This window comes from Bidens hawaiensis, unplaced genomic scaffold (assembly GCF_021521415.1).
Source record: "Bidens hawaiensis isolate Kalapana, Puna unplaced genomic scaffold, B.hawaiensis_p1.1 tig00012010_1, whole genome shotgun sequence".
Lineage (NCBI taxonomy): Eukaryota > Viridiplantae > Streptophyta > Magnoliopsida > Asterales > Asteraceae > Bidens > Bidens hawaiensis.
Window position 1 is genome coordinate 559,821 of NW_027491964.1, and position 25,115 is coordinate 584,935.

The 25,115-nt window shown below is 42.0% G+C and overlaps 2 protein-coding genes across 2 annotated transcripts; one reads left to right on the forward strand and one right to left on the reverse strand.

Moving 5' to 3' along the window:
- The first annotated feature begins 622 nt into the window (after nucleotides 1–622).
- Nucleotides 623–2,178, forward strand: LOC143539710 (ubiquitin-conjugating enzyme E2 22-like). The gene is made up of 6 exons (XM_077032941.1): nucleotides 623–721; nucleotides 840–984; nucleotides 1,082–1,159; nucleotides 1,236–1,348; nucleotides 1,430–1,533; nucleotides 1,651–2,178. The coding sequence occupies exons 1-6, from the start codon at nucleotides 719–721 to the stop codon at nucleotides 2,006–2,008; spliced, it is 801 nt and encodes a 266-aa protein (XP_076889056.1). The 5' UTR covers nucleotides 623–718; the 3' UTR covers nucleotides 2,009–2,178.
- Nucleotides 2,179–5,865: 3,687 nt separating this feature from the next.
- On the reverse strand, nucleotides 5,866–23,435 carry LOC143539735 (putative inactive ATP-dependent zinc metalloprotease FTSHI 3, chloroplastic). The gene is made up of 6 exons (XM_077032964.1): nucleotides 23,240–23,435; nucleotides 21,525–21,620; nucleotides 7,604–8,263; nucleotides 7,204–7,527; nucleotides 6,337–6,637; nucleotides 5,866–6,231 (listed from the first exon to the last, which is right to left on the reverse strand). Exons 3-6 carry the CDS (start codon nucleotides 8,117–8,119, stop codon nucleotides 6,068–6,070), a joined length of 1,305 nt encoding a protein of 434 aa, XP_076889079.1. The 5' UTR covers nucleotides 8,120–8,263; nucleotides 21,525–21,620; nucleotides 23,240–23,435; the 3' UTR covers nucleotides 5,866–6,067.
- Nucleotides 23,436–25,115: the final 1,680 nt, after the last annotated feature.

The following is a 25,115-nucleotide window of genomic DNA, read 5'->3' on the forward strand; positions in this document are numbered from 1 at the left end:
AGTTTTTTTTTTTTTGGATTTTAGGGTTTCAAGTTATTGGGTTAGGGTTTATGTAATCAGATCAAGATCTTGTTTTTTTTATGAAGGAGATAGAGTTGTTATTGAACAATTTAAATCTTTTTTATTATTATGAGTCTTATAAATTGTAAAAAAGAATGAATTGGCTTATCTTATAAAGTTCAGATTTTTAATAATGTTGATGATCAAATTTTGAGGTTTGTTGTTTTTAGGTTTAATTTGCAATAAAGTTTGTATCTTTGATTAGGGTTTTTTTTTTTTTTTTTTGGGTAAAATTGTTGATGGAGTCTATGATTTCAAGAATTAGGGCTTGATTGGTTAAATTCTTTGCAGTGCATTATCTGTATGTATTTTCTTGGATTCTAGGGTTTCAAATTGTTCGGTTAGTTTTTTTTAGTAAATATCGAAACGAGAGAGATCTTGCTTTTAGTGAACAATCAAAATCTTTCTTTTTTTGTCATCATGAACTTTATGAAGTATAAAAAATAAAGATAAAGGAAGAGAATTGGCTCATAAAGTTTAGGTTTTTAAACGAACCCGACTAGAGTCGAACAATGTTGGTGATCAAATTTGGTACTTTGGGATCTTTATTTGATGCTTAATATTTTGATTTGTCATATTAACAGGTTACTCGGTTTCATTAACGATTTGCTGCAGTCACTGCTTTGATTTCCAGTCTTGAATCTTTCTTTTGTAATTGATGGTATGTACATCAAGTTTTTACTTATTTATTCGATACCAAGATTGTAACATTAACAAAAAAATGAATCTTTTTTGTTCAAGCTTACACCTTTCATGTTTATACTATGTAATCGTTGCAGGCTACCAACGAGAATCTTCCTCCAAATGTTATCAAGCAACTTGCTAGAGAGTTAAAGAATCTTGATGAAACACCACCCGAAGGAATTAAAGTAGGAGTGAACGATGATGATTTTTCAACAATATATGCTGATATAGAAGGCCCAGGTACTTATTACTTATTAGCTTATACGATGCATGCGTATTTACCAACATATATATATATATATATTTAAAGCTTACACATAATTCTTTTGTTATGCAGCTGGCACTCCATATGAAAACGGTGTTTTTCGCATGAAATTAATCCTGTCACGCGATTTCCCGCACTCACCCCCTAAAGGTTTGTCAAATCTTTTTTCTTTTCTACGTCAAATTTGAAACCTTTACCTTATTTATTTTCTTTGTTCTATTTATAGGTTATTTCTTGACTAAGATATTCCACCCGAACATCGCGTCTAACGGTGAAATATGTGTCAACACATTAAAAAGGGATTGGAACCCGAGTCTCGGCTTACGCCATGTTCTAATTGTAAGTTTCCTGGATTTTTTTTTCCATTTTTGAATTAAAATTTATCGCGAATTCGTGGTCAACGTGTCACCGGTTGCGCAGGTAGTCAGATGCTTGTTAATTGAACCGTTTCCAGAATCTGCATTAAACGAGCAAGCCGGTAAAATGCTACTTGAAAACTATGAAGAGTATGCTAGGCATGCTAGGTAAGTTTTTTTATTTTTTATTTTTTATTTTTTATTTTTTATTTTTTATTTTTTAAAATCACCAATTGGATTATTATATGAATATTTAGTTAAATGGTTTCATGATATTGATCACAGGCTATATACTGGAATTCATGCGTTGAAGCCGAAACCGAAGCTTAAGTCAGGCGCTCGATCTGAATCAACTACTGTTGATCAGTCAAACGCATCGGTTTGTATTGTTGACCCGAAAACTGCGGTGTCTGGAGCTGTGGTGCAGCCTACGCCTTTGGCTCCTTCATTGAATACTATGAAAGGGGCGAGTGGTGGCGGTCAGGAGCCGACAACTGCTGCACTGAACTCGGTGGTTGAGGTTAGTAGTGGTTCTGCTGCTGCACCGACACAGGCGGTGAGTAATAAGAAGGAAGGCGGGTTGGCGAAAGGTCAAGATAAAAAGAAGATTGATGCTAGAAAGAAGAGCTTGAAAAGATTGTGATTTTTTTTTTTGGGGATTTATTGTTAAGTTTACTGAATGCAGATTGAGTTTAGTGACTTGAATGGAATGGAATCTGAGGTCTTGTAATGTATTATCCATTTGGTGTCAATACATAAAAAGCCAAATTTCTTTTTAGTGGAGGTGTTGGTTGGATAACAAGAATTTACTTTTTGAAATAATAATAATAATAATAATAATAATAATAAAATTTATACTTTTTCTTTCATTTATTTCAACTTCAAGAAAGGGATGGGAATCATTCATTTGTTATTATGCGTGGGCTCTTCTCGGGTGGACAAAAGTGAAATTGCACAAACTTTAACGTTATTTTACTAATTTCATGAAAATAACGTTAAAAGTGGCAGAAAGTTGGCGTTGATGGTCGAAAGACAAAGGTACATACACCAATCAGCTGGTGTTTCAATGGTTGAGTGTTATGTGTCTTAAGTCCAAGGCTAGATGTAAAACTACTATCGAGTCGAAGTCTCACCGGAAGCAGTCTCTCATCCCTATGGGGTAGAGGTAATGTTGTTTACATCTACCTGTAAAATAATGAAAACCCCGTAAGGTGTAATGTATTATTAATCAACTATATAGAGGAGTACAATTAAATAAATACAAAGAAACATAATCAAATACAATCTCCTAATTATGATAACACTATAATACTAAAACTCTAATACTATTATCTAGAATATTCTCTAACATTCCCCCGCAGTCAGAGTGGTAGGAAATCAGACGCTCAGACTGGAGCGCAAAAGCGTAAAGCTTGTGAAAATACACGATCGGATGTCACGTAGAGCAAGAACTCGATCGATTGTAAGACCTAAGAAGATCAGCGGCGTCTTGACCGTGGCCAGAGGACGGTAAACTTTGATGACAAGGGCTTCCACTGCGGCAATAGGAGCTATGATTGAGTCGGCCGAAGCAACGACTTGGCAACCCATGACGGCCATTTATTTCTTCCGAAGAATAAAACTAAATAAATAAATAGAAACTACAAAATTTCTTCTTATCGAAACTAATGATGGGAAAAAAACAAAAGCTACAGGAATTATGAAGGCAAAACCTTTCGTAAAAGGAAAATAAACAAAATATATAAAAGCTTTCCCCGTGGGGTAAGAACTTTCACGACCAAAACAAAAAAATAGAGAGAAAATAAAAGAATACTATAAAAATTCAAAAATTAAGCACTAAAAGACAACTGTAGTTAAACCTGGACCAAAACAAAGAGAAAAAAGAAAAAGAAAAAGAAATAGATAGTTGTAAAAATCGCAACGATAGATCGTAATCCACGTGAAAGAGACATGCCACAATCTACTGTGGATAATCCGAAAGCGGTGACGGTTTGGTAATGCTAGTAAACTATATTTGTGTGTTAAGACGTCCCCGGGGCAGGACGAGAACAAGAACAGAAGAAAAAAAAATTAAATGAACAGGCTAGAACCCTAAGGGCTTTGACACCATGTAGAATAATGAAAACCCCGTAAGGTGTAATGTATTATTGATCAACTATATATAGGAGTACAATTAAATAAATACAAGGAAACATAATCAAATACAATCTCCTAATTATGATAACACTATAATACTAAAACTCTAATACTATTATCTAGAATATTCTCTAACACTACCATCCTCAGACTCTACCATAGCTTTGCTATTGGTGGGATTTACTGAGTAATGATGATGATTTATTTCAATTTCAAGAAAGGGATGGAACTGTTCATTTGTTATTTTTATTTTTTTTACGACAACTTACGCACCTATCTCTACTTCTGTACTACACAAATGATACGCGTATTTCAGGATTTGAATCTTGATCTTCACTTTAGAATACAAATTGGCATCAATGACTAGACAAATCTCACATTATTCAAGACAAGTTAAGTATGTGGCATAATTTGTGGCTTTAGAAAAGGATCCAAGTTGTTATTCATGATTATCTGTTGATAAAATTGTCATTAATAATCAATGGCTTGTTGATGTATTATTAGACAAATCTCAAAATATGCGGCATAATTTGTGGTTTTAAAAAAGTAGCTTTTTTGCCAACAAATTCATCATAAGTTTTATGATTCTATGTCTCGATCAGGTTCAAGGTTTGGTCTGATCTCTACGAGTTCTCATATGTATAGCCAGCAGATAAAACACTGTGACTATGTGAGCTCGCTACGAGAATGGGCTTAAAGGGGTTCTCGTAACCACTCTCCAGCGTGCCAATCAGTAATAACAAGTGAGAGTAAGAGAAATGATCCTCAAACTGTCGGTCCAAGTGTAGTACTTATAGCTGGAGAGGTAGAGAACGATTGACCGAGCTGTCATTATCAAGAGAACCTTCTATTCTCGTGGGAGAGCATTTACAGCGTTGGCATCTATGATTGGCTCAATCGTGCAATCCTGATTCCTTCTGTCCTGGCTGTCGCCTTTAAGGAATCTTGGATTGTGATTGGCCGAAGGACCAGCCGTTATGTACTGTTTGTCTCATCCCTGAGTGACAAGTCTTTTGCTCGTGGGTGGCGTCTGCGGGCTTATATATTGATAAGGTTAAGTATGCGGACGGCATCCGCGGACGTCTTGTTGTGTGGACGGGTCAGTCCGCGGATGAGACCCAAGACCACCTTGTGGTTTGAGACCGCGGATGGGTCTAGGACCCTATCTCTTGATTATTTTATGTTTTATTAGTACATGTGACTTGCAGCAAATACATTATTGTGTTTGGACTTAAAAGATAAGTTGACAGGAAATTGTTATTATCTCTGGGACCACCATTACAAAGTTGGCCAGAAAGAAACATGTGACAATCAATCACTCTGTTTCATTAAACTGAAATTTAAAAAAGAATTATATTTGAAATTATTATTTGTTTATAGAATTATTGTAAAAATTGGATTCTATCAACAAACTGGAACTTTTGATACAACTTGACATTTCAATATTGAAACAATTAAATGAGTAAAATGTCATTTTTATCCTTGTGTTTTGGCAGATAATGCGAATTTATTCTAAAAAATTTATTTTGCATATGGATCATCCACGTTTCTCAGTTATTGTCAATTACATCCAAATCACTAACCCCGTTAAATTTAATCGTTAAATCAGGGGTAGACATGTATTTTCTCTCTTTCTTTATTATAATACTTATTTTAGTGAGCTACGGTTTTCGTCCCTGTAGTTTGTCCAAATCTACGGTTTTAGTCTAGTAGTTTCAAATTTGCAATTTTCTTCCCTATGGTTTCATTTCATTTGCAATTAAACCCGAATTCACTAATCCTGTTAAGTGTGGTCGTTAAATCCATCAGTGTGCTATTTACGGGAAGCGCAGTTTTGTTCCTTCCTTTTTTTTCTTTTTCCTCAAATACACCCCAGCCCCTCAAGTGAGAGGGCTTGCGAATTAGGACTGAGGTTTATTTGGGGAGAAAAAGGACAAAACTGGTCGTCACGTGAGGGGCACACAGATGGGTTAACGACTAGACTTAACGAGGTTGATAAATTCGGAATTGCAAATGAAATGAAACTACAGGGACGAAAATTGCAAACTTGAAACTATTGAACTAAAACCGCAGATTTGGACAAACCACAAGGACGAAACCGCAATTCATTGAAATAAAAATAAGTATTATAAGAATGAAATAGTGAAAAGACACGTCTGCCCCTAACTTAACGATTAAATTTAACCGGGTTAGTGATTTGGATGTAACTGGCAAGAATTGAGAAACGTAGATAGTCCATAAGAAAAAAAATAAACTTTTTGGACTAAATTTGCATTATTTGCCAAACCATAAGAACGAAAATGACAATTTACTCTAACTAAAATCATGAAATGATCACTAATTCAGTATTATTAATTCTAGTCCATTTAAAAAATACTACTACTGAAAAGTAACATATTTCAAGTCAATGTCATATACTCATATGTAAATATGCAGATTATATTTGACTACCTATCTCCACAACCAAACATCAACATATATTTCAAAGAATCATTTATGATATAACCAGACTAGTTATAAAAACCAGCATGGAATGAACAATGTCTTTAAAAGCTTCACTAACCGGTTAATTAAACCCGAATCCCATAGCCCCACTCCCATACTGCACGGGTGCTTGCGCCATTGGCCCCGAACTTGCTTCCGTTTCCTTATCATCATCATCATCATAGACCTTTTTCGTTGCCCTCTCGACCGCTTGAAGAACATCATCACACGTCACAAAATCACCATCTGAAACCGCAACCAACCAAAAAAAATATTTCAGTCAATACTATTATTATTACTACTATTATTATTATTATTATTATTAATATTAAGTTCAACAAACAAACAAACCTCTGCGGGCGGCAAGTAATACTGACTCGTGAGCTATGTTTTCAAGATCAGCCCCGACTAACCCCGGGGTAAGAGAAGCAACAATACTAGAAATGACATTTTTGTCCTCTTCCATGGGGACATCTCTCAAATACAAACCAAAAATCTTTCGTCTACCTTCTTCGTCCGGTACACCAACGAGCACTTTCCTAGAAAACCGACCCGGTCTCATTAAAGCCGAGTCCAGTGTCCCGGGCCGGTTAGTCGCAGCTATAACCACCACACTCGCATCCTTCTCGAACCCGTCCATCTCAGTCAAAAGCTAATACATCAAAAATATAAAAAATTAAATTGCATATAATTATACAGACACATATTATTATTATTATTATTATTATTATTATTATTATTATTATTATTATTAATGTTGTAAAACTCGCTTGGCGGTCCCTAGGCGGCCGCCCCCTTGTAGGGAGTACTCGGCTTGTACTCGGACATGATAAATATAACATAAAATAATTATTGGATATTATACATATGTCAAAATAAGCATAATTCATATGAAAAAAAAACATAATTCAAAAAATTTCATGTTTTGTTTTAAATTTTTTACTAAAAATTAAAAAAATAAAATATAAATAAAATAAATAAAAAAAATTGTGGCCAAGTTGACCTTGGAGGCTGAGTAATCCCGAGTATTCCGACTTTTGACCAAGTTGGACCTTGGCGAGTAATGTTGGCCGAGTTGGGAAAAGGCGGCAAGGTTGATGTCTGAGGACCTTGGAATCGCCGATTCCAAGGCCTTGGAATCCGACTTTTACAACACTGATTATTATTATTATTATTATTATTATTATTATTATTATTATTATTATTATTATTATCTACCTGGTTTAACGTTTGGTCACGTTCACAATTCAAAGTTCTTCCGCGTTGACCACCAACCGCGTCGATCTCATCAATAAAAATAATAGACGGGGCGTGTTTTCTCGCTTCTCGGAAAATATCTCTAACACGAGCAGCACCCGTACCGACAAAGACCTCAACTAATTCACTAGCGGAAATTGAAAAAAACGACACTCCAGCTTCCCCAGCCACCGCACGGGCCAACAATGTTTTTCCAGTTCCCGGGGGACCCGCAAGCAACACCCCTCTTGGTAACTTCGCCCCGAGTTTCATGTATTTGCTATCTTCATTAATGCACATAACAATCTACAAAAGTTTAAATGCAGTATTAATATTTATATTTAATACTGAACTTTGCTAGGTTTGAATAATTTGAAATTACCTCGAGAAGTTCGGCTTTTGCAGAATCAACACCTTCAACGTCATCAAACGTTACAGACTGTTTCCTACTGGGTTTTCTTTTTTTCATTCTACCGATACTAAGTTGAGAATAAAGCTGGTAGCCTTGAACGCCCAACATTAACCAATACGGGGCGAGTTGTAACATGTTTAAAAAGAAACTCTTCATTGAAGTAGACATAGGTTCCGACCCGTATGCTATCCCTTGATCTTTAAGCATCTTAACAAGTTGATACTTATCGTCTCCAATGTTTCTCGTATGATACTTCCATTTAAGGCCCGTTTCACTTTGTGGAGTTGCAGCATCTTGGTCAGCTGTCGGTTTGGTGTTGTAATAGATCACGCGCGAGTTTTCCACGAACTGGACGCGTGTGACACTCCCGTCGCGTATGTCACGGGCTAGGTCCGAGTATGGGACAACTGTATGATGTGGCTTTACTTGCTTTGGAAGAGCTAATGAGAAAACCGCTACAACTGTGCAGAACGAAGCTCCGACCATAACAGTGTATATCTTTGTCCTGAGTGACCGCTTCTTACTTCTCTTACTCTTCGGTTTTACTTCTCTTTGGTTTTGTAGACCGCGTGCCTGCAAACCGTCTTCGGTTTCTGCAACATTGTCTTCTTTCACCAATTGGCATTGAAACTTCATGGATGTTGAAAATGGAAACAAAATAGTCAGTAATATTATGCAGTTAAGTTAACAGTATATAAGAATGTCTGCATTTTGCAGTGTTTTATGCTATAGTTTATTAAAGTATTCATCTTTGATATTATTATTAGTTTAATTTAATTAATTAATTTCAAACTAATCTGCGTAGGCCTATAAACGAACCGCACGAACACGAACGAGGGCATGTTCGTGTTCATTCATTTAACTTTAACCGAACACGAACACGAACATGAACACAAACGTATAATCGAACAAATTTTGTATTCATGTTTGTTCATTAAGAAAATGGGCATGTTCTTGTTCGTGTATGCGCGTTCGTTCAAAACCTAAACAAACAGTTCATGACCGTAAACGAACATAATAGACCAAACAGGCAAACATAACCAAGCGTGTGTGTGTGTGTACATATATAATATAATATAATTTAAACGAGTCTCTTTTATGGTTATATTTATATAAAAAAAATATTTTTGTATTCATTAAAAATTAAGCGAACATATACGAACGAAAAAAACGTGTGTTCATATTCGTTCGTGTAACTAAATCAACAAAAAATTCTTCATGTTCTCATTCGTTTATTAAAATAAGCGAACTTCCCGTCGAACTATTCACAAACAGTTCATGAATGTTCGGTTTGTTTAGAGGCCATCACCTAATTTTTCTATAATCCGCGACACAAATTGTATTCCATCTCTGCAGAAGCTACAAATTCAAACCACTTTAATTTGAAATTAAACTACTTGAAGAGGTATGTACCCGCCTCAACACCAAGCAAGGCGGGTCAACCCACAAGATAAAGACATTATGAAGGCACAAAGCCAAAACCCAGGCGCATCGCGCATACAAAACATGCTCAGGCATCATATGCTCGCGCATAACATATGCGCGCGGCGCATATCGCATGCTCTTGCACATCACATATGCTCGCGTGTCACATATGCGCGTGGCGCACCAGCGCGCGGCGCATATCACACGCTCGTGCATATCACACCTGCGCATGAAATATCTGCGCGTGAGAATAAAAAGAAGACTTCGCGCATCCTCAGGATGGGCGCATATCACACGTGCACATAATCAACCTCGTCCTTATCCAAATCAGGATCAGGGCAACCTTGATTGTGCACGTCAGACACTCTTCTAGAAGGCATCTTTTTAAGGAGTAAGAATATGCTGATGTTGACAGCTGCCAAATGAAAGGTCGACAACTCAGCATGACACATGTGCTACCACATGATTTCAACCAACGAGAAAGCGCCAGGTGTCCCAGAGGACACGTGGCGCAGTGCGATTGGAGGAGGCCAACGAGGCTGAGCCCAGCCAGTGGAAACCCTAGCACTATAAATACAGCATCAACTCCACTTTGATGACACATTCATTCACACTCAATCATTGACAGTTACAAGCAGTGATATCACATTCAATCATATTGAAGTATATTCACTCACAGTCAGTTACAGAAAAAACACACAGTCACACAATCAAGAGTATTCAGCGATTCAGGAATACTCTTGAGATTTCACTGACTCACACTTTATTATCTTCTCCACAAAGATACTGATTCTCACGCCGGAGGGTTACCCCAAAGAGGACCCCTCTGTCCCTTTCTGAGGGGTAAGTAACGGCGCTGTTCATTTTGTAGGTGGAAGAACACGGATTCAAAGGAACCATCGGTAAAACAGTTTAATCATACCCGAGGAAAGTAGATCTGCTACCAGTGAGTAGATCCACGTTTCTTCATTGGCGCCATCCACTGTTACAAACGGCAATCAGATCTCATCCAGATCTACGAAAAAAAATCAATCACCATGGTTTCTGGAGTTCGTAACGTTGATCAAGCTCTGGAGGATATTGAACGTGAGGGTGTTAACGACGGACAGCAGGTTCTGAGGGTTCCGCGTGATTCTACGCGTACCACCAGCAACCGTCCCTTCGTCACAACCCCTCACGGCCAGACTGAAACTCCTCCAGACGATCACACGTTACAAAATATGGCCGGCGCGAAGCTGAAAGGACCAATGGGTCCAGAAGATGAAGCAAACGATCCGAATGAATGGCTCATAAATGAGCAGCGGCGTCTGATGGAAAAGTACACTGAAATGATCAAACAGAAGAAGCTAGCCGACCAAACACAAAGGCAAGCGATTGATAAGCAGCCTACAAAAAGGCCGCGCGCGCCGGACGAAGGGCATTCTGTTCACACTGCACACACTGAGTTCAGTGATGAAGAAGTGCATAGCATGAGGAAGACAAGGGATACTCATGCAGGAGGCTCGCAGCTCCGCGCGCCTGTGAACATGGCGCCTGGGGCCAGAGCAGATCTGGATCTGCACATGCCATACAGCCCACCGGTCAGAGGGCAAGTTGACGTAACCACACCCTACAGACCAGCCATCCTGGTAAAACACTCAAAGTTTACTGCGCGCATCGCGCAGGCTCCCATCCAGCACAAGACCAAGATGCCAAGTGGTCTGGGCAAATATGATGGCACAACAGATCCAGATGACTTTTTGCAGGGTTTCTATAACACGGGAAACCTAGAGAGCTGGACGATGCCAACATGGTGTCATATGTTTGCTCGCTGCCTCACGGGTGCTGCGCGGGTATGGTTCGAAAGCTTGCCGACAGGGCAAATTGATGGGTTCGAGGAACTATTAGAAAAGTTCCAAGCCCACTTCGTACAGCAGCGCAGGCACACGCGCGATCCTGATGACATCATGCACTGCATACGCAGGAATGATGAAACGATTGAAGATTACATCACTCGTTTCAATCAGGAGTCCTTGGCAATCGGGGGCATAACTGAGCAGCTCCTGCGCGTGGCCTTTATACAAGGCGCGCGCAGTGATCAGTTACGACGAGCTCTCGTAAGCAAAGATGGTATGCCCACCACGTGGGCCAAGTTAATGGAGGCATCGCGAGTTTTCGCGAGAAATGAGAAACAGATTGCCCAAGATAGGGCAAGAGAAAGAGCGCATCAGGCTGAATCACCGCGCAGCAAAGAGAAGAGGCCCAAACAGAACTCTGTATGGTCCAGGTTGCAGCCAACAAGTTTTTCTTCCGCGGAAAAACAAGCGCAACCAAGCTCACCCCAGCCCCAAAAGGATGCTCGTAAACACGGGGAGGGTGACAAGAGGGAGGGCGGCAGAGATCCCAGCAGACCTCTGCCAAGAATATGGACTCCCCTCACTAAAACACCTTCACAGGTGTTAAGTACTGAGAATGTCCAATTCAAGCCTCCCAAACAACTACACTACAAGGGACCGCAAAACAGTGGCAAATATTGTGAATTTCACAGGTCCCCGGGCCACAACACCGACGCATGCCATCATTTAAAGGATGCGATCGAGAAGGATGTAAAGTCGGGCAGGCTGGCTCACTTGGTAAAAAACCAAAGAATAGAAGATGAGCAACCGGAGGGAGCCTCTGCCAGCAAGAAGTACAAAAGAATCTGTGTGGCTGAGGGGGGACGACAAGGGCAGACGTCAAGAAAGAGAAGCGCGCAAATTCACGGAGATTGGCGCGAGCAGCAAGTCATCTTCCCAAGAATCAGGGGAGGCCCTTCAATAAGCAGTCCTCTAGTCATTACCACACACATTGCTCATTACGAGGTGTCAAAGGTCCTGGTGGACACTGGAAGCGAATCTGACATTATGTATGAGCAGTGTTTCAGAAAGTTAGACCCGGCAGACCAAGCGCGGCTCGAAATTGTGAACGCACCGATCTGTGGTGTCTCAAATGAAATCATACATCCCCTAGGCCAGATTCAGTTTGAACTAACTATGGGGGATGATGAGCACAAGCGAGCCGAAGTTGTCAACTTCTTGGTCTTGCCCACCACGTCATGCCACAATATGATCCTGGGTAGGGGAACGATTGCCCAATTTAATGCTGTACCGTCGCCAGCGCACGGCGCATTGGGGATCCCTACACCAACAGGCGTAGCATTTGTTTACCGCGATCATTTGTGCGCAGTGACAAGCACGCCGCGGGAAGGGAGAATGAAACTTACAATGGCTGACAATGCGCCAGAGAAGTGGATTTTAAACCCAAAATTCCCAGAGCAAACGGTCACAATTGGCGCTACCATTTCAGACGAAACGAGATTGAGAATGAAAAAGTTGCTTACAAAATACACGTCGGTTTTCGCGTGGCAACACTCCGATATGACGGGGGTCCCGCGAGACTTGGCGCAACATTCTCTTAACACGTTTAAGTCGGTGGAGCCAATTGCACAGAAAAAGAGAATCATGGGGGATGAAAAGGCGAAGGCCATGAATGAGCAAGTGGAGGACCTGTTGCGCGCAAACATCATCCGCCCAATTCGATACCAGACATGGGTAGCCAATCCTGTGATGGTAAAGAAAAGCAACGGGTCATGGAGAATGTGTATTGACTTCAAGGACCTCAACAAAGCATGTCCGAAAGATTGTTATCCCCTCCCAAACATCGACGCAAAGGTGGACTCCGTGGCGCCATTCAAGCTCAAATGTTTCCTGGATGCCTATAAAGGCTATCACCAGATTCAAATGGCACCACAGGATGAAGACAAGACGGCCTTCAGAACCGACAAGGGTGTTTTTTGTTACACAAAAATGCCCTTTGGTTTAAAAAATGCGGGCGCAACCTATCAGAGACTTATGGATTCGGTTTTCAGTGAACAAATCGGAAGAAATCTAGAAGTCTACGTCGATGATTTGGTGATCAAGAGCAGGGAGGAGAGACAAATGCTCAAAGACATCGAGGAAACCCTTCAGCGCCTAACGGAGGTTAACATGAAGCTCAACCCGAGCAAATGTACTTTCGGCGCAGAAGAGGGGAAATTTCTTGGTGTAATGGTCACTAAGGATGGTTTCAAGGTGAACCCTGAAAAGGTGGAAGCCATCCTTGACATGCCTTCACCATCCACCATGAAAGAGGTTCAGAAGCTGAATGGTAGATTGGTGTCAATCAACAGGTTCCTAGCGAACCACGCCAGCAAATCTACTCCATTCGTTAACACCTTGAGGAACTGTTTGAAGAAGAGCCAATTCAAGTGGACGCCTGAGGCTGAGCAAGCTTTCACTGAGATAAAAGAATGTCTCATTAAATTGCCAGCGCTCACAGCTCCACTTCCTGGCGAGACCCTTACATTGTACCTGTCAGCTGGAGACCGCGCGATTGGCGCAGTATTATTGGTGGATCGCAAGGGGATACAAACGCCGATATACTATGTGAGTCGGGTGCTCACAGACCCTGAGACGCGCTATTCAATAATGGAAAAGTTAGTTTTGTCACTAACACACGCGTCGCGCAAGCTCCATAGATACTTCAATGGTCATCCTATTGAAGTTCTGACTGGTTACAACATCCAGCAAGTTTTGCGACGCCCCGCGCTATCCGGAAGGCTGACAAAGTGGGCGCTGGAATTAGGTGAACACACGATCACTTATAAGCCCCGTCCAGCGATAAAGGGTCAAGTTTTGGCGGATTTCATCACGGAAATCCCAGACGGAAAGATTGAAGAAGCTCAGCGCGAGGTAGATCCTCCGCGAGCAAATGATGAAGAAGATGTTTGGAGGCTATTCACTGATGGAGCCTCCAACAGCGAAGGGTCCGGCGCAGGCCTCAAACTGATGGACCCTGATAATCGTGAATATACTTATGCTATCAGGTTGGACTTCAAGAGTACCAACAATGAGGCTGAGTATGAAGCCCTGCTGGCTGGTCTGCGCATCGCGCGCAAGTTTGGGGTTAAAAGACTAGAGGCGCATGTTGATTCTTACTTGGTAGCCGCTCAGGTCAACGGCCTATATGACGCCAAGGAGAACACAATGCCTCTGTATCTAGAGCAGGCAAAAAAGCTCGTTGAGCAGTTTGACTTCTTCAGAATAATACACATCTCGCGCAGCGAAAACAAGTCCGCTGACGCGTTGAGTAAAATGGCATCAACTAATTTTGATCACTTTGGCAAGGATGTCAGGGTGGAGGTAATGAGCAGCCCGTCAGTGCAAACGCAATCGGTCCTTGTAATTCATACAACCCCTTCATCCTGGATAACTCCAATAACAGAATTCCTGATGAAGGGGAAGTTACCGGACGATCGCGCACAGGCGAGAAAGATAAGACACAAGGCACAGAACTATGAATTACTTGATGGTACATTATATCGGCGCTCTTATCTTGGACCACTCATGAAGTGCCTGGATGCTGAAGAAGCAACCTATGTGATTAGGGAGATTCATGAAGGAATCTGTGGAATTCACGCTGGCCCGCGCATGGTGGTTGCCAAGGCGATGAGCTCAGGCTACTATTGGCCAGGCATGTACTTGGATGCGCTAAAAGAAATCCAAAAATGCAAGGCATGTCAGAGCTACGCGCCAAACACCATGCGTCCAAAGAACAACTTGATTCCAGTCACCTCCGCATGGCCTTTCCACAAATGGGCCATTGATATTGTAGGGCCCCTGCCGCAAGCGCAAGGGCGAGTGAAATTTTTGGTAGTGGCGATAGACTATTTCACAAAATGGGTTGAGGCCAAGCCACTAGCAAAAATCACAGCTGAGGCGATGAAGCAATTTATCTGGAGCCACATCATTTGCCGTTTTGGCCTTCCCATGGAAATTGTGAGCGACAATGGCAAACAATTCACTGACAGGAAGATATCAAGCTGGCTCAGAGAATTGCACATCAACCAAATCTTCACATCCGTCTACCACCCTCAGGGGAATGGTCAAGTGGAGCGCGCGAATCAAAGTTTGCTAAATGGGCTGAAGAAAAGGTTGGAGGGAGAATCCCACTCTTGGGTCGAAGAGTTACCTAATGTCCTGTGGGCGCACAGGACATTAAGCAAAACTAGCAATGGCGAATCCCCGTTCAGCCTAACCTATGGGACAGAGGCTATGATCCCAGCAGAAATTGGATGCCCATCCCATAGGGTACTCATGATGAGCAAAACTGATAACGAGCGCGAAAGAAGATTGGACCTTAACTTGCTTGAAGGGCGCAGAGAAGCGGCTATCATTAATGAAGCCAGATACAAGAAAAAGCTGGAAAAATATTATAATCAGCGCGTTAAAGAATGCCACTTCAAGAAAAATGATTTTGTCCTTCGAAACAATGAAGCTAGTCGCGCAATACCCCCAGGAAAAATGTCCCCCAATTGGGAGGGACCTTATCAAATTTCAGAAGATTTGGGGAAAGGCGCGTACGCTTTAAAAGATTTGAATGGAAAAAAGATACCGCGCTCGTGGAACGCGGCACAACTTAGAAAATGCTTCATGTAAAAGTTCAAATTTGTAATGAAGGCTTTTAAGCCATCATGAATGATGATTCGCGCTATCTTTCAATATTTGTTCTATTACCTTTGCATACATGTTTCACACTTCCTTTATTAAATTGGAACAATATGACAACACTATATTGACTTCAAAACAAAATAAAGTGAAGTAAAACATACATGCGCGAGCCTTAGCTCAAGCGCGTTAACGAGTCTTAACTCTAAAACGTCAGGGCCTTAGCCCAAACTTACGAGCCTTAGCTCAAACACGTTAATGAGTCTTAACTCTAAAAACGTCAGGGCCTTAGCCCAAAACAAAGAGCCTTAGCTCAAAACACTCACAAACATCCATCTTACATCCCGCGCAGCCTGATCATAAGAATCCTTAAACATAACTAAGGCAAAGTACATGCCATATCATGATAAGGTCTCAGGTCCAGGCAGCGCGCGGAATCATAGTGGATATCTGAGTAACACAAGCTGACATGTAATGGCTAAACTCATACTTCCAGCCCGCGCGACAACGACGCGCGAAAAGGAAAATAACGACAAGTTAGCGCGCATGTCAGCATGAACAAGATACTGCGAGAACCACAAACAAAATAGAACAGAGGTTAAGTGAATAATTTCCATACAACCTTGTTCTTATTTTAACGTGCAAGCATATCTTATATCTATAAAACCAAACATGAAGAGATGAATGGAAATGCGCAAGATATGAAAACGAGAGAACAAGTTTCATTCCATTGGATCGAAATTTACAAGGATGATGAGTTACAAATTACAAGTATAAAAAATAAATATACAAAATTTGATGAAGGGCTTCTCAAGTCTCCACGTCGACGTCAGCCGCTTCATCATCCTCATCATCTCCCGCAGCATCTGGCGCGGTCTGCTCCTCATCCCCGAACTGACCATAGTCAAGTTCTTCCTCCTCATTGGAGTCTTCGATCACAACGGTGTCACGAGCAGATTCTTTCGCCCCACCAGAGCCGCTGGCAGGGGCAACATCCCCCGCGCCACCATCATCGCCACCAGCCCTCTCGCAATCATCAAGCAACTTCTTTAGCGCGCCGAGGTCGGGCTGGTCAGCAAGCGCAGCTATCTGTAAATCATTAGAAAAGTAATGAGCACAAAACACTTAGAAAAGTTAGTCAAGAAAAACTCATTATGATCAAGGTACCTGCATAAGGATGGGGATGGGAGTATTCATATACTTTTCCCCCACCGCGGCCATGTCCGCGCAGGCCGCATCGCTCTTGTAAGGGTACTCGGATGGGTTCTTCCTCAACATGCCATATTCATACCCATCCGTAAACCCTTCAGCTCGGCCAACCAAACGCGCGGCGGCATTGCAGTCCATCACAAGGGCTTGAAACTCGGCGGAATATTTCATCGCCAAAGCGCAGCGAGCCATGCCCTGTGACACCAGCCATTGGCGATCCTGCGCGAGGCCAGCAACAGACGTCTCGAGGGCAGGAACCTGAGAGTTTAATAACTCAACAGTTTCCTTAGTCTTTTTTAGTTCCTCCTTATCAGACGCTGCTGCCGCCAAAATTTTTTCTTTCTCCGCCTGCGCAGCACCAAGTGCTTCCTGGCTAGACGCCGCCGTCGCTAAGGCCTCATCTCTATCGGCCTGCGCGGCCGCCAAATCCCTTTTCAGGCGCGCAACCTCGCTCTCCAGTGATGATTTCTCAGTGATACTCTGGACGATAGCTTGGTCACGCGCCTCGGCCTGCTGTTCCAAGACACGCACTCTGCGCGCGTACTTGGCAACTTCGGCCTCCGCCAACTGCTGCTTCTCCCGCGCAGCTTGGAGCTCATGCCCGCGCTTGATGTATGCGGTGTTGGCACTTGCTCTGTTTTCACTGAGCTCCGCCTGGAGTTTCTCAGCTCGCGCGCGAGCATCAGACAGGTTCCAGGCGGCCACCTTAGCCTCTCGCTGGGCTTCCACAAGAGCGTCGCGTACTTTAACATAATCACGACGAAGCTCTTGGGAAGCAGCGAAGAAAGCCGACCCAGCGAAAACATGGTCGTTCAGCAAGTCCGCGCGGGTGCGCTCTTCCTGATACCTCCTTTCAGTAGGAGGCACGTCATGAGCCCAGAAGTCCTCGCATACGCCCATGGATTGAAAGGAACTCTCTTCATTAATATTCCATCTCGGGCGGTAAACGGGGACACCTTCCTGCAAAACACAAGAAAAGTTCTAAGTCATAAAACATACTTATATGGAGGTACGCGCAGCGGACCAACAAATCAATACATACCTGCGGGGATGAAGCAGGAAAGTCAGCGCCAGCCCCACCAGAGGTCTGCGCTGCGAACACTTGCGGCATCGCAGGGCTGGCGCGGTCTCCCAAGGAGTCTTCAACTTGAACCCCCTCGTCCTCCTCGTCTTCTTCAACAGGCCTCTTCTCCTGCGACCTGGAAGGCTCCAAACCAGCCTCGCGGGAGGGCTGCGTGCAGGAGGAGGCGAGGGAGGTCTCGACGCCGCCAGTTCGGCGCGCAATACGGTTTCCTGCTCCTTGGTAATCCCAATAACGGGGAGATTCAGCACTAGCAGGAGCAGGACCAGAACCAGCGGCGCCGGAAGTGCCGCCGGGAGTATCACCAGCAACTGTTGCGCCAGCTACAACTCCTATCAACAAATAAACAAGGAAAAATTGTTTATGACTGACTCCAAAGGGAAAAATTTAAAAGACATATGTGCAAAACTTACCTTGGCGCAATTCTGTTCGCGCATCGAACATCGCCATAAAATCCATTCTACCCTTTTCAGAGGGTAGAACAGGGGACTTCGATGGAGTCCCCGGCGCAGCCGTGGCACCTTGTGGCGCCTGCGGCTGATCTGTTACCGTCGCTGCCTCTGCAAACATTTAAAGGAGCAAAGGTTTAATAACAATTCAGGCAGATGAAGATAAATAAAGTATACCTGTTGCAGGCGCGGCACTGCTTCTCTCTTCAGCCGCGCGAAAGGAGGAGGCGACGCCACCATACCTCAAGTGGACAGGAGGTCTGCCCACTCTCACAGGCAGAGAAGCTAGAGAAACCTTTGTGGTAAACACCTGGGTTTCCTTAGGTCCCTTCGTTTGAGCATGGGGATGAGCGACAGGGGTGTCCTCTTTCTTCTGTTTCTTACTGGCCCCTGCGCCAGATTTCCCCTTAGCTTTGCGCTTTAGTAAAGGCGCCTCCTCTTCCTCCTCCTCCTCTTCCGCGAGCTCTAGCTCGTAGTTTTCAAGCGCATCTACAAAAGCAAGCGACAGAAATGTTAATAAACTTGGGTATTCTAAAGGAATGAGCAGCAGTGCGAAGACTTACCAGGCGCGTCACCGTCAAAGTCAAAATCCAGATCTACTGGGATGAACAGGTCATCGAAGCGATCCGGGAAACCAACCTCCCCAGCGCCAAGTTCGACGGAGCCGCCCTCCACATGTTCATCATAAGCGGCAAGGATGTAATCCTTGGTGACTGCGCAAAGCCAAGTTAAATGATATCAGCAAAAGAATTATGTTCGCGCAGAAAAAATAAATAAAGCAATGAAATAAACTTACACAACCCGTCGACTTGGATAACGGGCTCAAGCGCGCTGTCGGCCCAGAGCCTGCTCATGCCGACCCCAACCAGCGCCTCCTCGCAAATTTTCTTCGCGGGGGATGGTTCGGCGGTCAGTTTCTTAACCCATGCGCCAGTTGGGTTCTTGAGGACACCCTCATCCGCAGGCGCAGAAGTAATAGAGCGCATGGTCATACGGATGGGGATCACACCGGCCTTAATGTAAAAAAACCTCTCAGACCAGTCATGAAGGCTCTTGAATGAAACAGTGGAGCACTTCACTTTCTGACTGCGAGGAATAAAAGAGATCCAATTGTCTTGGATCTTGGCCTTATAAAAATATTGAAAGCGCCGAGGAGTGGGTTCCTCGCGCTGGGATTTGCACATGAACTCAAAGTGAGTCACGCGCACGAGTCCAAACGGATGGACTTGGGATATGTGAATCCCATAGAACTTCAACAGGGCACCCACAAACCTTGTCATCGGGAGACGAAGGTTGCAGTGGGAGAAAAAGTGGCTATATAGGGATATATAGCCGGCAGGCGGGTCCGCCGCCGTTTGCCCGGACCTAGGCAACATGCAGCCAAACAGGGTGGGAAAGCCCTGAGAGGTGATCAGGTTGTCGAGATCTGCCTGCTTCAATTTGCAGGGGATTTCATTCCACCTTTTGGTGGCCTTGGTCCTCCCTACTTCCTCCGATGTGGTCTCAACAACTTTCTTCCCCTTCCCCTTTTGCTTCAATGTCGACATCACCACAGATTTCACACGGCGTCTTCGAGAGGCAACGGAGGTGATTGAAGGGCTAGACGAGTATGAACTATCAGACATACAACTGTAATAGCCGATAATCGAGGATTCGAATCGATGTAAACACTCAAATCAGAATGTGAAAGCAGAAATTTGAATTTTAGCAACAATGAAGATGAAGATAAAAATTTCCTAAGGGCCTGCTTTTATAGGCCCAGGAGAGAGAAATGTGGCAGCTGATCGGGTTTCACGCGCCCCCACTCGCAGGGGCAACCCAACGACGGCGCGACACGTGTCCCTAACAGCTGTGTGAGGGGACAAAAAGATGTAACCGACCTGCCACGGAACAGAGACGCGCCCCCACTCGCAGGTACTAACCAATGCGAGTGCGACACGTGTTCAAGACAGCTGTGTGAGGGGACGTGAAAGGCAACTGTAGCACCTCGAGCACACGAAACGTCTGACACGTTTACGGCGCACGTCATCACCAACCAACCACGTGTTTGGACCTTTCGTTTTCAGCCAAATGGATAGAACTTCGCGCGACGATGGAAACAACAAAGAAAACGACAAAACCCCCTATAAAAGGACAATTCAGTGAGTCTAATATCTATCTTACCACGCTCGCGCAAGATAAGACACACATTAGACTGGGGGGGCTTGAAGAGGTATGTACCCGCCTCAACACCAAGCAAGGCGGGTCAACCCACAAGATAAAGACATTATGAAGGCACAAAGCCAAAACCCAGGCGCATCGCGCATACAAAACATGCTCAGGCATCATATGCTCGCGCATAACATATGCGCGCGGCGCATATCGCATGCTCTTGCACATCACATATGCTCGCGTGTCACATATGCGCGTGGCGCACCAGCGCGCGGCGCATATCACACGCTCGTGCATATCACACCTGCGCATGAAATATCTGCGCGTGAGAATAAAAAGAAGACTTCGCGCATCCTCAGGATGGGCGCATATCACACGTGCACATAATCAACCTCGTCCTTATCCAAATCAGGATCAGGGCAACCTTGATTGTGCACGTCAGACACTCTTCTAGAAGGCATCTTTTTAAGGAGTAAGAATATGCTGATGTTGACAGCTGCCAAATGAAAGGTCGACAACTCAGCATGACACATGTGCTACCACATGATTTCAACCAACGAGAAAGCGCCAGGTGTCCCAGAGGACACGTGGCGCAGTGCGATTGGAGGAGGCCAACGAGGCTGAGCCCAGCCAGTGGAAACCCTAGCACTATAAATACAGCATCAACTCCACTTTGATGACACATTCATTCACACTCAATCATTGACAGTTACAAGCAGTGATATCACATTCAATCATATTGAAGTATATTCACTCACAGTCAGTTACAGAAAAAACACACAGTCACACAATCAAGAGTATTCAGCGATTCAGGAATACTCTTGAGATTTCACTGACTCACACTTTATTATCTTCTCCACAAAGATACTGATTCTCACGCCGGAGGGTTACCCCAAAGAGGACCCCTCTGTCCCTTTCTGAGGGGTAAGTAACGGCGCTGTTCATTTTGTAGGTGGAAGAACACGGATTCAAAGGAACCATCGGTAAAACAGTTTAATCATACCCGAGGAAAGTAGATCTGCTACCAGTGAGTAGATCCACGTTTCTTCACTACTAAAGTGCACTTCACTAACCTTTTCATCAGTTAGAGTTTTATCATCCCAAAATGACAGTGAACTAATTCCAGATAAATCGAACCAATTCGTCTTGCCACCCGAATTAGTATGTTACTGTACAAATAATAATTTAATAACAAGAACTAAGAGCATAATACTATGTAGAGGTGAGCTCAAAAGCGAAGGAACCGAATTTATAGATTTTCATTTTTTATCTTGTAAGTAATTTGTAAGAACTTAATAACTATATAACTTAAATGTTTTAAACAAACATATAATAATCAATTAATATTAATAATATATAAATAGTGAGCTTTGGTGCCGTAAGCACCTTATTGGTCCACTTGGCGACACCTGATTGGTTGGTTAATACATATCCTTTTTTGTTGTTTGTACCGTAATGAACGTAACCAATACCAACCGTATTCCCAGCTGTAACGCTCGGAATTTACCAACAACGGCCAGGTATTACCGATGTGACAAATATAACTGCCACCGATCAAATTCACATTTACTCGCCACTGTAATGCTCGGGTTTTACCTAGCTAACAAACGTTGTTTTAAATATTATAATATTTTCTATATGTTAATTTGACGAATTTGTTTTTTTTTGTTCAATTCTGGTACCATAACAAACATAACCAATACCAACCAAATTCGCATCCACTCGCCGCCACTAGTAAACGAGCCAAGTCAAAGCCCAAGTTCTTGTTTTGACTTACGAGAGCTCGGCTCCTTTCATGCTCTAAAGCTCGAGCTCGGCTCATTTATTATTTATTAACTAATTTATAATTATTTTTATAATTTTCTTAAAAATCTAAACAAGCCTAAGATCGGCTCGAGCTCATGCAGTACCTTAAACGAGTTAAAGCTTAGTTTGAGAATGTAAAACTAATACATATAAGTCTAACTCCTAGTCGAAATTCATTATTTTGGGTCAAAAAAAAGTTTTCTTTTTCGACCCAAAATTTTCAAGCTCAAATAACCGAATGGTTTTCAAAATTTCAAAATTTCGAAAACCGACCCGAACCTAACCATGCAGACCCAGTGGCGGACCTAGGATTTTTTGTCACCGGGGTCCCAATTTTTTCGGTTTACAAAATTTTCGGGTCGTTCGTTATTCGGGTCGGGTCGAGACGAGGAACATAATAAAACACGAAAATATGGTGTCATCGAAAACGAGTAAGTAGAAAGGATCTAGATTTGACTTTTAACTTATTTTTATTCATACTCGAAAAACATAAAAGAAAGCTATATATATAGTCTTACATACATGACCAAAACCTGAAACAATAACTTTAACACAAATAAATGATTAATTATAATATACATACACAATATAAATAATAAAATAATATGCAAAACTCATGTTGCCATTATATATGTTGTAGGGTGATAATGACTATATGAGAGAAACTAAAGAAAAACACAAATATCCTAACTAAATAACTAATATTGACTAGGATATATAAAAAAAAGAACAAAAACATAGTATGGTGAGGCTTGAACTTGCAACCTCTCAAAGAAAAAGTAAGAAATTTTCCACTAGACCAGTTCAGTTTTAATAGTATGGGTTCCAAGTATTAATTTTTATGGGGTCCATACAAAATTTAATATACCGTCTCTAAGTAATTTTCAAAAAACATTGGTGTCTCGGGACCCGATCAGATGTACGTGGGTCCGCCCCTGTGCAGACCCATGTAATAAATAATAAAAAGAATAGTAGTGACCACCTTAACAAGTGCAGAAACTGGTTTTGCATCATGCAATGGAACCAGACGACGGTGAGACAACGGAGTTGTGACGGAAGAAGTTGGTGGAATGTAAAGGAAAGATCTTTTGGTGTGTTTGGATCTTGGAGAAGACCGTGATGTGGGTCTTGGGGTGGTGGTGGGTAAAGTGAATGGTTTGAAGAAAAGGTTAGCCATCGCCATGGTGATGGTAGCCGCCGGCGGTGCAGTGGGTGGTTGCTTCCACTTAGCCTTACTCTAAGGAGAAGCGTGCTGCCCAAGAAACTTGTTACTTTTATACTAGGGCTAATTTCTTATAAAAAGGAAAAATAATTAATTAATGTAAGAAGTCTTTTTAGGCAGCCGTAGTGGTACGACAAATGCTACAAATTAAGCGATTTTGTGAGTGAACATTGCTCCCAGACGATAAATGGGCCGATAAGGGGGATTGGGTGTTTATAGTCCCTGGATCTCTTTGAAGAATATTATTATTATTATATTGTGTTGTGTGTGGTATATATATCTATAATATATATAATCGAAACCTTTAAAAGTTCTCGGGTTGCTCCCTACAATTTCTTAAGCTACCAGATTGCATTATTTGTAAACGAAGGTTTGTTATGAATATGACCCGAACTCACAGGTATGGGTCTCACCAAAGCTAAATAGTCCTTAAACGGGTTATAACATCTCATTAAATTTAAAATTAATCTCATCAGATTCATGATATGAAAAACCTATAAAATAAAGATATGCTAAAAATTAATATATTAATTTTTTTTTAAAATATATTATTTATAATTAAGAAGCAATTTTATAGTAAAAAAATTAAGCATGTCATGGGTCTTACAAAACCTATATAGCTTTTAAAACGAGTTATAACATCTCATTTATTTTTGAAACTCTTTAATAATCAAATCCTAAGTATATTATTAATTTCTTACATAATTAAAATTGAAATCCTAAAAGATATATAAATATTATAAACGAATAATATATACAACCCCGTAACACGGGGGATAAAAGCTAGTGTATATATATTGGGCTACAACACCACTACACCCCTATAAAAAAAACTCAATATTTGCTGACTGTATGCCACATGGCACAAAACGCCCCATTTTGTTGTCATTTCACTACACATAGCCTTATAGTGTTGTGTAGTGGTAGGATATAGAGGTGTATAAATCGGTTCGGTTTGATCAACAAATATCACAATCATTTTATGATCGGTTTGGGTTGACACCGGTTTCTTGACCTGGTTATGATAGGTTTCGGTTTGGGTTTTGGCCAGTTTTGGTTCGGTTAACCAGTTTTAAGCATGTTTTTGTGGAGAAAGTTACAAATTGGTTTATACATAATTGGTATCAAACGGTTCAGTTTTGATTTGATTTTCGAGTTGATACAATTAATCGGTTTATTTGCCCACCTATAGTAGGAAGCATGTGTTCTTCAATGGAGGAGACCAATGTTGACCCCCACATACAACATTTTGGGAAAGACACGAGTAAGTCGGGTGGCTCAATAAAAAAAGACCAAGATCTTTGTAAACACTGTAACTATAAAACTACTCGTCAGCACCTCACGATATTTCTTTTCATTCCATTCAAATCCTTTTTCACTCAACTTTTTTGACACCCTTATCACTTTTCTTGCCTATCAATAAACATAAAATAATAATTTATTTTATTAGTTAATTAAACCAGAAAATGAAATGGAAATAATACGTTTCATTATATTCGTACCAAATAGACTAAAGTTCAAAAAAGTTGTAGGCTTGACTTATATGATTTTTATTTTGTGTGATCACTAGTTAATACATTACCATTCTATTCATACGTAGCAACTTCATTGGTTACTAGAAATCTCAAAGGGCATG